Source organism: Scleropages formosus, chromosome 8, assembly GCF_900964775.1.
Source record: "Scleropages formosus chromosome 8, fSclFor1.1, whole genome shotgun sequence".
Classification (NCBI taxonomy): domain Eukaryota; kingdom Metazoa; phylum Chordata; class Actinopteri; order Osteoglossiformes; family Osteoglossidae; genus Scleropages; species Scleropages formosus.
In genome coordinates, this window is record NC_041813.1 from 22,818,996 (window position 1) to 22,831,692 (window position 12,697).

A 12,697-nucleotide genomic window follows, 5' to 3' on the forward strand; every position below is an offset into this window, starting at 1 on the left:
TTACACCTCCTAGACGTACATGGAAGAAGGCACTTCCAAACCATCTCCGTTTCCCCTTGCCTTGGAAAGTACACGTGTGGTTTCCATGAAATGGACTCCTTGGCACCTCAAGCTATCCATTCATCATAACCAACTGCACAAAAACAAAACACAGCCTGACCACATATTTTGTTCATCAGTAGAAACAAACTGTTTCTGACAAATACAAAAATAAAAACAGTTTCCTTTTCAAATCCAAATATATACACAAGAAAAAATTAAAAAAAAAAAAAAAAAAACAAACCTAAAAATACGCATTTCAGAAAAGCATTTTAGTTTTTATGAAGGTGCCTGAAAACCAAAACTGTCAGGCCATCAACCGCATTCACTCCTGTGTCTGCCTCAAGCCCGCGTACCAGGTCACTAAAAGACACTGACGGGGTGGAGGGTGCAGCAGGGCTTTCATTACAAAGGTCACCCATGGGGCACAAAGCAACAGGAAGGGAAAGAGAGAAAGCTGCCAATTTAGGGCCCAATGATATGAAAGAGGAACAAGGAAAGCTGGGGCGGGGGGGCATCAACTTTGACTGAAATAAATACATGCCACTTGGTACGTAGTTACTGTTTATCCCGATTGCGGCCACCTTGGCTTCAAGCCGAGTGGTGAAAACACAGCTCCAGAGAGCATGCAGCTCCCGGTGAGCTGGGGAGAGGGGCAATATAGGTTTTCCCAATGCCCATCTGTCACTTAAATCCATTTGCATCTAAAGAGCTACGTTCAGCAAATCACGGTTTAATTAATGTTTACCCTTGGTTACTGCCAAAAACCTAGAGGCCCTTTTCTGTTGTTATTAGTGGGGTCCCCTCCATGACGCCTGGCCAATAAAGGAGCTCTTCCCACCCTTGGGAAATGACTGCCAGCACCCGTCACAGCCAATATCTGCTGATCTGGCCTGTCCACCTCCTGCACCGTCTGTTCGATTAAGGAGAAGATGAGAATGATAATGAGAAGGGCCAACCGGAGACTGGGAAGAGACCTAGTGAGACTCGGGTAACATTTCCACGACCTTGCCATAAAGTCACATGCACAGAAGATGTTGAAAAGGACCAAATCCACGGTGCATTTACATTCTAACTTTAACTTGCTCTCTGCTGTTTATTACACCCCCCCTGAGCTCCACTGTCATTCTGCTGTTGTAAACCATTGCTGGACTATGACGTGGACAGCAAATGTCACTCACCTCCACCATTAGGGTACACATAGACCGCATTCCAAAGAATCTCGTCTCCCTGTTGGTCGCATGGGTTTGTTGTCCTGTGAAATACATCCCCCCCACCTCCACACACAAAGCCCGTTTCCTGCCCTGTGAGTTACAGTCATCGATTTCAAGACAGCTCAATACCACACACTACCTTCTGCTTCTGCTGACTAGCCCAACCAGGCTCATCTCAGAAATTTAATTACAGCATCCCCAGCTGGGCCACACAGCACACTGGACACTGCTTGGGGGGGGTCCAGCCACCATCATTCAAACAGAGAGCCAATCAGAACCAACAAAAGAGCAGGTTCCAACTGGGCAAGGTCACGTAGCAGGGAACACACCATCCCCCTACACAGCACAGAGCCCTTTTCACTCAATTGTGATCAACAGTACACTACAAAACACTGTCCCGACAGCATGAAAAACCATGCCACAGCAACACGGTACTGCAGGCAAATACTTCACAGCACCTCCCAGGCCCATCCCCGAGACATCTACTTCTACCCACAGGCTGTACTGCTGCAGCAGTGATGGCAAACACAGGACCGACACCCCCTATGTCACTGTAGCATCACCATGAACACCATCTTATTCTGCACCCAAGTTTGCAAACGCCAAGCCGTGCCTTATTGTTTGGCAGCGGGACGCCACATACCAGTACACACTGTGCCTCACTCTGCCTTGTGCTATACCACAAATCCTCTGTCAAAGCGCTTGCTTATGCAGTCTGCATATTTGCCGTACAGGCAGCAGCCTGCCAGTGTGCTCTCTACAGGGACAGGGCCTCCGCGCCTCTCCTTTCAAGCTGGGTCTTTCAGCTGCTTATTTTTAGAGTTGCTAAGCCAGTCCTTCTGGCACAGCACAGGGTAGAAAATGTTTTCCATGTACATCTAAAAATAAATAAATAAATAAATAAATAAATAAATAAATAAAAATAAAACAAGTGAAGGATCTATTTAGGTAATGAAGGAAAGAGAGCCCTGTATTTCGGTTTCTCCCCGAAATGCTGAATCACCACTTCACACAGTCAGTGCCGAACGTGCGGAGTTCAACCTTGGAATGCCGGAACAGAGCCAGAAATGAAATGGGATAGCCTCAGAAAGCAAGGGAGGGGGAAGGGAGGGGTCGGCTTCTTGGCCACACAAGGAAAGTGGTGGTGCTGGGGGTAGGGTAACCCCACTTCCTCTTCTGGCCTCAGCAAGACTAGGTTCACACACTTCCACCGCCAGACTGCCGAAAACCTTAGCTGGCCTGGCTGCACTCCCTGGCACTGTTCCAGCTCAGTTGCAGACACACACACAGAGCATGACATGCTTGCTTATGCACTCTGAGAATACAGACGGGTGAGGCAGCCTGTCACTTCTCTGCTGCCATGGTTACAGCTGGCCTGCTCCACGTGCGTTGACACATCAGCACCCCTCCCCTGCTCTCCGACTCAAGGGTCATGGAGCAGTCATTCAGCACGGACTTGCACCCACCGCTCAGGCAGGAATCCCCCCGCAGACCTGGAGCACTTGGCCCGTTTTCTCACACCTGCAATTACCTTCTATCTATCCTATCTTAAGACCCAAAGAGGACAAGAAATGAGCAGAAGTAGTAGTCTCTGCTACCACCACGCTAAGATCAACAAATACACTCCCCAAAATCTCTGTTTGACATAACCTTCTCTGCACCATCTTAAATGATTATGTCCTCGAGGAAGCTAAAATCACAGCTCTGTCCAAAGAAGCTCATTAAATCAAACCCGTTTTTCTTTCTAGCAGACCAACGCAGCCAAGGCCACAGTCAAAGCCTTTAACTGGAATTTACACCAACTTACATATGCATTAGCGACAAATACACCAAACCACTGAGGACACAACAGGCCCAAAAAGCAGGCCAACAAGCAGCCTCAGGACATTAAACCTCCAGGTCAGTTACACCTTTCTACAGACTGGACAGTGAGCAAGAGCACCCGGATGGAGCAGTACCTGAAGCTGCATTGAGAACCGTGCCTTATTTCGAGGTTCAAATGGTTCTGGGCACCATTAGCACTCTTCAGCTACGTACAATACGAAACCTTCAGGTCTCTTCAAGGGGCTCCACCGCTCCTTCAGTTAGAGTTTTGCAGACGTGTTTCTGTTTTGGGAACTGTTGTATCACCTGTTCTGAGAACACACACCCCCATCCTCTGCCTTGTTCTGCAGCTATCGCCTAACCAAAGCAAAAACACTGCATCGGGCAAAGTGAAGCTTGATCAAAAATGCTCGAGAAAGGGTACCATCCTGTCCCGCACCCCTCAGGTTCATCCCAGCAGTCCAGGCATCCTCCAGCAATGCACTGCAGAGCGCAACCATTAGAGGGCAGTCCCGTTCCACAGCAGAGCAAGGAAGAGCGGAGGGAGTCCAGAGGAACAGCTGAGCCAAGCTCGCTGCATGTCACACTGCAGCTAGGAGAAGACATACACAGAAACAGGCCACACTCTGGGTATCTGTGTGTTTAAGTGTGTGTACTGGAGGGCAAAGATGAAGGCAGTTAGACGTATCCTGAAGGCTGCTGGTTCAAGACCCACTCCTGTAGTGTGGTATCTTGCAGCAAGGTACTTCTACTGAATTGATCCTGTAAAATGTCCAGTGGTAAAATGGAACAAATATATTATTAATTCAACACATGTGCGCAAATCATACTGAGGTCAAAGCCAGCCCTGCCAGCGCACCCCTGATCAATCTTGGTAAGCTAAATGATATGGTTTGATGCCAGTCACCTTGCTCCATATTACGGTAAATACTGAAAAAGATGTACAAATAATACAAGGTAAATGGGAGTGCTGGAAGACAAGTACTGAATCAAGGTGAAGGAGACTAAACTAAGCCTGGCCAGACACACTCCAGCTGTCCTAGAATGACCCTGGGCTCAGTGACTATCAACCTCTGCTGCTTAAATCAAGCTGCTACCAGGAGCCCGTACTCGGGCCACCGGACAGGCGTTCTTTCTGCGCCATCTCAGAAAGTGAAAAAGACAGCGACTGGTCACTGGATTGCAGAGCAACAGCTCTCTGTGCAACCCGAAGGTGGGATTTACAGTTATGCGCAAAAAGGGCGCTAACCAGGACATGACAGTGAACCTTCAGAGGCGGCCAGTTTGTCGCCGTAACCAAGCAACGTGAAAAAAATGACAGTAAAATTCTCAGCCAAGAGGAATTTCGATCACGTACACAACTTAGGCACAGAACTCTTAAATCAAAGCTTCCCGTTGTCAAAGGTGTGGGACTGTGCCCTGGGAGAATCAGAGGGGGTGACTGGTAAGTTCAGCATCATGACGAGAACATGAGCAAGCTTTCGGATGGTGGAGGCTGTTTGTGTGCTCTCCTCCCTGTGGAGCAGCAGGGAGCAGACAGACAGTCCTGATGAGCTCAAAAGAGCCCCTATTGTCACAAACAATGGGGCGGCGTTGCGGGTGGGGGATGGGGGTGTCCTTTGTATAGTTTACAATGGGCTGGCCGGGGGAGGCTCCCCACGATTGGCACAGATGCCCTGGTCTAGCAAACAGTATCCCCTGGGGGAGGGGGTGCTGACGTTCTCCAGGCCAAAACGCCTGTTTCCTAGGCCCGGCTGGGACAAAACACCCCAATTGGAGAGAGGCGCAGGGAGACATGGACATCTGCTGTACCACCAATAAAGAGAAAGGGCAAGACAAACAAATACATTCCCACATTTGAAACGTGAAAGGGAAGCACAAATGCAAATACAAATTTAATCAAGCGGCCTGCTGACGGTCTGCACAAAACAAACAGTGCGAGCTGGACGGTAACGAGGGCTGACGGGTGGCAGGAGGCGAGCGCTGGGAGACGCTGCTGCAGTCAGCCACTGCCTTTGTGCAGCAGCAGCAGCTCGGCACAGTCCAGCACAGCAGAGCAGAGCAGAGCTGCGAGGGAGGGAGCGAGGGAGGGAGGGAGTGAGCGAGCGAACGAGCGAGGGAGGGAAGGAGGGGGGGAGCCAGAGAGCGAGCGAGAGGGGGAGGAGGCTCAGAAACCGAGCACTGAATCACACATCTCTATAAAGCCCCAGTTTCAAAATTAAATAAATAAAGAACCTAGGGGAAAAGCAGCACCGCCCTGCTCAAAAGCTGGCTTATGAAAGCCATTCCTCACACAAGCAAGCCTCAATTCCATTTTTAGGCTTGAAAAAGGTGCTCTGCAGAAAAGGGTGGGAAAGAAAGAAGAGACAGAAGGCTGGAATGGAAAGTAGGAGGCAGTCGAGGCAGGCAGGCAGGCGGGCGGGCCAGCCCCGGAACCTGAATGAGACTTGCGTGCAGGAAGCCGAGGCCCGACAGCCGAGGGACGAGAATAGAAACAGGAAGCACGCCCCGGACACTGAATTCTGCAATAGCGCAGCGCGCAGAAACAAGGTCGAGTGGAGGAGCGCCGTTATGAAAGCCGATTCGTACGACGGCTGACAGCAAGGGAAAGAGAGGGCTGGGCGAGGGATCTGCACTCTGCCCCCATGTACCCAAGAAGAACTGTGCTGCAGAGAAAAGGCCCAGACAGCTGACAAAAATGACAATGATAACAATAATAACAACATAAAAAGGGCTTTGTGGGTATAGCCAAGGCAGCCTGGTTTTCAAACAGCAAAGCCGAAGAGCTCTAGTCAAAAAAACCGGAGGAAGAACTTCAGCACTGTACCCTGCGCTGCATCATTTCTGTGCTGCACAAGCTCTTAAAGCTCTTTTTACTTAATATTATACTGCATTCGCACACTGCTACTGTGATCCTTTCAATTCTATTCTCACTTTTTCCCCTTGAGTAATTTATGCTATTACACACTTCAAAGAGGGGAAATAAAGAAGGTATGACCAACCTGTAACCTTCCCCATTTTTCCCTGGACCGCAGTCTATATTCAGGCAGCGTGCGAGCTCTGTGGATGCATGCGCTCGTTTTATTCTGTGGGAAAAGTGAAAGTCCTGATACAGCTAAAAACAAAGCAGCCAGAACACGCCACCCATTCTGCCTCGGCAGACTACTAAGATCAAGTCCTTTTTTTTTTTTTTTTATAATGTGCACACATTCGTTTTCCCCTTAAAGGGAATCTAAAAATGATGGGTAGAGAAACATGGTAACTAAAATCATGCATTTCTTTTTATTCTGCATTTAGCTAATGGCTTTGTGCAAGGTGATTTACAGTGTGAGATGTTAGCCAAAAAACCAATCAATCTTTGAGGTGTTCTCTAAAAAAATTTAGGGTTACTCATAAGCCCCGAGACGACAGCAAACTGAAAGAGTGCAGACCATAGAATTACGCACTCACAAATCATTATTCACATCCACTAAAATCAAAATGGCCTAACTCTTTCAACGTACCATAAGAGGCTGATATCCAATCCAGGGTATATCCAGCTTTGCCTGATGCCAAATCATTCCAGGATTTACACACAGGATAGCCTGTGTACTGCTGCCACAATGACCAGGACAAGCGGTTAATGAAAGCAACTGAGTGTTCCAAGTGACAGACACAGTAGAACCCAGTAATAGCCTGCTAATCCATCTCTCAAGTCCCCTGGCCGACACGGTCCACGAAGACGCGATCTTCTCCCAACCTTTATGCAATGGCTGCACCAACATTTCATTCCTCTTCCACTACCTTGACCTGCTCCACAACATCACTATTACCATCAGAGTCAAAACACGTGTCCCCCACAGAAACCACACCTTTTGTATCGGGAGAAGCCACTCTGACCAAAACATGAAACCATGTCATCTGCATATCATTTGCACACTGAGGGAGTTACCAGGCAGTGCAGTAGTTAAAACCATTGTCTTGCAAATCAAGGATCCTGGGTTCTAATTCCCCCTACAGTACTGTTGAGCAAGACACTTATACCTTAAATTACTCTAGTAAAAACTGCTTCAGTAGACAAACAAAACAATGAAAGTCACCTTGGAGAAAAGCGTTACCTACATGGGTGGGGGGGAAAAGCACTAAAACAGTAATAGTATTTGCTCTACTGCTGTCAACTAGTGCAATGTTGCAGCGCATTCCAGAACAGCTCAGTGAAGGAACGGCACCTGTATCCAAAATATCGCCTCTTCAACACAGGAGAAAATAAAAGTATGCAAACAGGTATAACTATGGGACCTTTTGGATAATATGGTAGGCAGTACAAAAAAAAGTGAAAGCTCTTTATCTTCTACTTAAATAAGTGACTATTGAGGCTTCAGGGTTCATTTTAGCCAGGCAACAAACCAAAGGCTCAACACGGGAGGAAAGAGTTCAGGCACGGTGGATGGAGCCGGCTCGACCTGACAAACAGGTCCGCCATCAGATCAAGCCCGTGCCTGCGCTCCTGAAGCTGCGCTGACAAAGGCAGGGGGAGGGCAGCCCAGCCTGGTAGATTGCTCTTTTCCAAGCCAACAGGTTTATTAATGTCCATCACTGCTATGTTGACGGAAAGAAATCCTCACAAAAACCTCATATCTACAGCAGTGACCAATTAAGACATTTATCTATCCTTAAACTGGAAAAAAGCCCCGCAGCTGTCGTCACCCAAAGCCCAGCAACAGCAGGCTCCCATTCACCATGTCTCCTATTACAAGGTGGCGTTCTCTTGGTCCTGCCTTTACTGAAGGAGGTGCCATGTAAAGGCAAGTGGGTGGGACAGCTTGTTGCCATGACTCTGGTTAGCAAGTAAGATTTGTTAGTTACAAATCACATTTTGAAGGGGGGGAATGGAGGAATGAATTAATACCAAAAATTAACAACCACATAACTCTTCAAACTCTGCTGAGCCAAACACAAAATTACTTTAATAACCTGGAAAATTTAGTTACCTCTAACAGCACAAAATAAAACAGCACTGCTCTTTCAGTCTCCTTGATCAAACAAAGTCGCAACCAAGATGACCAACAACAATTCTAATTCCATCAAGGAGACAAGCGCACAGTAGAACTGTGCAAAAGATTGTCAATGCATATCCTTAAAAGAAACATCTTCCCCCTTTAAATCAATAAGCATCAGTTATTGGTGTCTCACCAGTGTGATGGGCAAAAACATGCATCTGTACCATCCATTCAAGGCTCAATTTGACAGGAGAGGCCATCAAAAACATTGACATATCAATGTACCAAATTTTATGTTCAAAAACCAAAGAATTTACATATTCAGAGTATAAGAAATTAAATCATGAAACAGTTCATTTCTGTAGTGCCAGTCCTGTGGGCCAAAATAAAACAATGCCCAAATGTGACTGGAAAACCTCACAATGCTATATCTTGTGAAATACACACAATTCCCAATCACAAGTCAGGAAAGAAACCAAACAAACACAGCAATTCAGTCTGATTCTTATTCAAAGATCAAAACCTCCTCCTGCATTCACTTATTCCAGGCTTAATTTAATACACAGAAATGCCAGATGGTAGTTTTTTTTTTTTTTTTTTTTTTCTATCCAAGAAGTTTAAAACAAACTACATTCATATTAAGAGGAAAGTATGTAAAAAAAAAAAAAAAAAAAAAAAAAAAAAAGGGTGGAAAAAATAACTAAGTCAATAACACTTCAATCGGGAATAGAAAGACTGCAATTTCATGGGATTCATGGCCATCGCAGCGATCTCAGCTTCAGGGATTTTTTTTTAATAAACAATACAGCAAATTTCTCTCTTGCTGCAGTTTGTTGTATCATACACAATATAATGTTGACCCTCTTAGGATGTAAATATCCACATGAAAACCAAAATTTTAGAAATTAGTGTAAAAACACAGGTGTAAATGTTTAATTATACATTTGAAAAACACATTTCAGAACCGCTCCTAAATCTAAAGTTTGACACCAAAATTAATTTGAGGTAAATATTACACTGCCCTGAGAACAACTTACCTAAAGTCTCACCTATCATCACAATCATACAACATAAACAAGCTCTCACTAATTTCAGTATTTAACACTGGTGACCACAGATTGCTCTCTTGGTTGAAGGTGATTTAAGGATCATAATCTGCAGTTCTGTTACTTCCTATAGAAGGGTTTAGCAGGAAACAATGGTGTCCACAAACAAAAACATGTATGTAACATGCTACTAAAGGTTTCCCTTTAAAAAAAATAAAATAAAGGAAACTGAAAATAAAAGCTCACTTATGGGAGGTTAATGTGCAGTTATGTCAGTACATGAGGACCAAGACAGATGAAAGAAGCTCCTGTGGTGCCTGTGATGTTGGCAGCATCCTCATCATATGTATTCCTCCTCCGCTTGGGGTGCCTTGTGATGGACTGGCGTCCCATCCTGGGTGTGTCCCCTCCCCCTCCAGCTTATGCCCTGTGTTGCCGGGTTAGGCTCCGGCTCGCCGCGACCCCACTTGGGACAAGCAGCTTCAGACAGTGTTTGTGTGTGCGCGAGCTTTTAAAAGCCAGTTCTCATAAACCAGAGTAAAGGAGTATTTTATCTAATCTAACCAAAGCAAAATATTAATCTCTCACAACTTTAATTGGAGGAATTTAACACCAAGTTCACAACATGGCACTAATCAAAGTAATACGTGTATTAAGAACAGCCCTACACACAGGGGTGTCAACCTGACTTGCGTCAAGTATGTCGACAAAGCAAGGTGAGCAGATCTTGTGAGAACAGCCTCCTACTAATTAATGCAAATCGTCACCCTTTCTATTTCCAACCATTCCGCTCCAATGCCGACCTCACAAACAGGTTCTGTAGATCGCTGCACGTAATTACAGATGTACAATCACAACACACAGACGAGCTCAGAAGCAGGAATTGCAGCAACACCAGACTGAAAGGAGGAGTGCTCTTTCTGAATGTGCATGGCGCATTGATGACGAACACGCAAGAGGCTGGGAACTGCGAGAACTTGGACGGCAGGGAGCGGAAAGGCAGAAAACAGAAGAAAGGTGTGGAAAGAGCAGGGATGGAAGGACATCATGCCGTGGTCCAGGAGAAACGCTCTTTCACTCTGATGTAAGTTGTAATCATATTGTGGAAGTGACGAAGTTCACTTTGACACAGTGAAGATTCTCACCGGGAGGCTGGAGGGCCGGCCTTGTATGGAGACATCCTCAGAGGAGCTCTTGGTGGAAGCTACTGGCTGGTTGGAAGGAGGAGCACTGGACTGGGAGCTGAAGGAGTCTTGAGACTGCTCCTGATCCAGAAAGACACAAAGTTGAGAGAGTGAATGAATGGCCACGTAGCAAACAGTCTCTCTGCCTTGATCAATACCACTGATTTTTAATGTCTGCTGTTTTAAACTGCCCTGATTCATTTAAAAAAAAAAAAAAAAATACACGCCTGTTCTGGGACACCTCTAACGGCAGATGAGTAAAGGTAGCTGAAGTCCCCGATTCAGTTGCCCAACGCAAAGTACCAGCAATCAACTGAATATTCCACTGTGTCATAAGTCCATGATCCCTGGCAACTCTCCTTAAAGTGCAATTATTTAACTTGCGCATTAGTCCAAGCTGACATACCATATCAGGGTAGTACATTCAAGAGTACCACACGATAAAGATTAACGATCCTGCAGTTAACAAGACTAACACACAAACCAAAAAACAAGGAAGATCAAAACATAACCATAACAATGTTCAGTAAATCAGTAAAGCTTCCTGGACTGTGTGTGGAACTGATTCTCTACAACAAAAAAAAAAAAAAAAAATGTACCCGGCAGACTGAAACACAAATACAGTCAGGGTCGGAAACATGCACAATGGCTTCTCTAGAAGTAATATTCTTCCATCAAAGTGAAGTGGTTGTGAGGAAAGCCCAAGATGTTTGCACCCTAGCAACAAAAGTCCCACGACCAATTTAAAACAGCCTTAACGCAAAGTGGTATTTGGATAACACAAGTCAAAAAGAAACATTCATAAACGGTTACTACTAAACACAACAAAGCAGGCACATGGCTGCAGGCAGACTCAGCATCTTGTTTTGCCTAAACCACAGTCCACAGACCAGGTGAAATGGCAGCACTTGCTGCGTTCACTGCTCTACATCAGTTTGCACGGTCATTCCGCATCGACACCGCATCATCAAACTTTCGAGTTGCCTAGAGTTACACCTTTGGTATTCTCACTTCTCAAAGGACATATAGGGTGCAAATGGGGCAGAGCAACCGGTAGCACTCAAAGCCCTTGTAAAGAAAGACATGTTTTCTCCTGAGCGAGAGCTGAACCCAGCTTTCCAAAACCCAGTCAGTCCACGTTACAAAGCTCAAGATTCCCTGAAAAGCAACTGCTGTCAAGACTTTTCAGTTCATTAAAAACATTTCTCCAAAACAAGCATCCCTGGTCCATATAAGAACATACTGGAGGCCAAATATGTCCACACCCACAGCTGGAAGTCATGTGCTCGCAGCCATTTCTAAAGTATTCTATTTTGACTGTAGCAAAACCACTCCAAAGTTGCTTTCTTCTGTTTACAAAGGGAACCCTCAGGTGATTCAGAACTCCACGATGGCACACACAGGCACTAGGAGAGATGTACTGCGTTATACCATTACTTAGCTGGGGAAATAACTGCAGAGTGCTTTGATTGTAGAGCTCTTCAGGTAGCCCCACTGCTCTTTCTGAGAACAAGGAATACGCTCCTGAGCACAGCAAAGCTCTTTTGTTCGCGTTTTTTGAGCCACTTATGCTCCCCGCAATCTCCCCTGACATAGTTGTACTGATCATGCACCTGATTCTGTTTTTTTCCTTTACAAATAAGGCTCCGACTTAAAGGGTCAAACATGTATTGGTCAGTGGTGCCCACAGGGACATTTCAGTGCTTAACGGTTTGGTCCACTGTTAAGTAAGCTTCCATTCAGATATCCAACACGGCAGGCAGATGTACAAGGCAAAAAAAGATAGGCCACGTTCACAGGACGCCAGCCGCAAAGTAAGGAAAATAGATGGTGCTCAGGAGGTGGGACCGCAGCTTACCTGAGCAGGAGGAGGGAAGCGCTGGTATGGGGATTGCTGCTGTGACTGTGGAGGAGTCTGGGAGTATGGCAGAGGTGGGCCTTGGGCAGGTGGGCCATGTCCTGGGGGCTGTTGGGCCTGGGTTGAAGCAGGAGGCTGAGAAGGTGGTTGCTGCTGCTGCTGCTGTTGGGCTTGTGACGATTGCTGCTGCTGCTGCTGCTGCTGCTGCTGCTGCTGAGGTGGGCCCCCCTGGCCCTGGGCGTAGCCAGGCTGAGCCTGAGGACCCTGGGGACCTGCCTGGGTTGGTGGCTGGCCAGGGGGAACCTGTTGCTGGGGATATGGTGGGCCCTGGGACTGGGGAGCCTGATGTTGGGGTGGATAAGTGGGAACACCTTGGCTGTGTGAAGCTGGGGGTTGGGAGGGGTGGGACTGTTGGGAGTAAGACCCCTGGCCACTGGGCTGGCCCTGTGGCGGCTGGGGGTACGGCGATTGTGGCTGGGCCTGCTGGCCGTAGTAGGGACCCTGACTCGGCTGTCCGTAGCTCCCTGGGCCCTGCTGCCCGTAGGCTCCCATC

General features: G+C 46.7%; 1 protein-coding gene across 2 annotated transcripts in view; it reads right to left on the reverse strand.

Moving 5' to 3' along the window:
- The window catches only part of arid1aa (AT-rich interaction domain 1Aa), a 54,311-nt gene that overhangs the window by 16,468 nt on the left and 25,146 nt on the right, over positions 1–12,697 (reverse strand). For both annotated transcript variants that reach the window (XM_029254034.1, XM_029254035.1), the window contains exons 3-4: positions 12,145–12,696; positions 10,248–10,367 (exon numbers count right to left, since the gene is read on the reverse strand). In XM_029254034.1, the coding sequence (XP_029109867.1) occupies positions 10,248–10,367; positions 12,145–12,696 (672 nt within the window). The remainder of the gene's footprint in view (positions 1–10,247; positions 10,368–12,144; position 12,697) is intronic.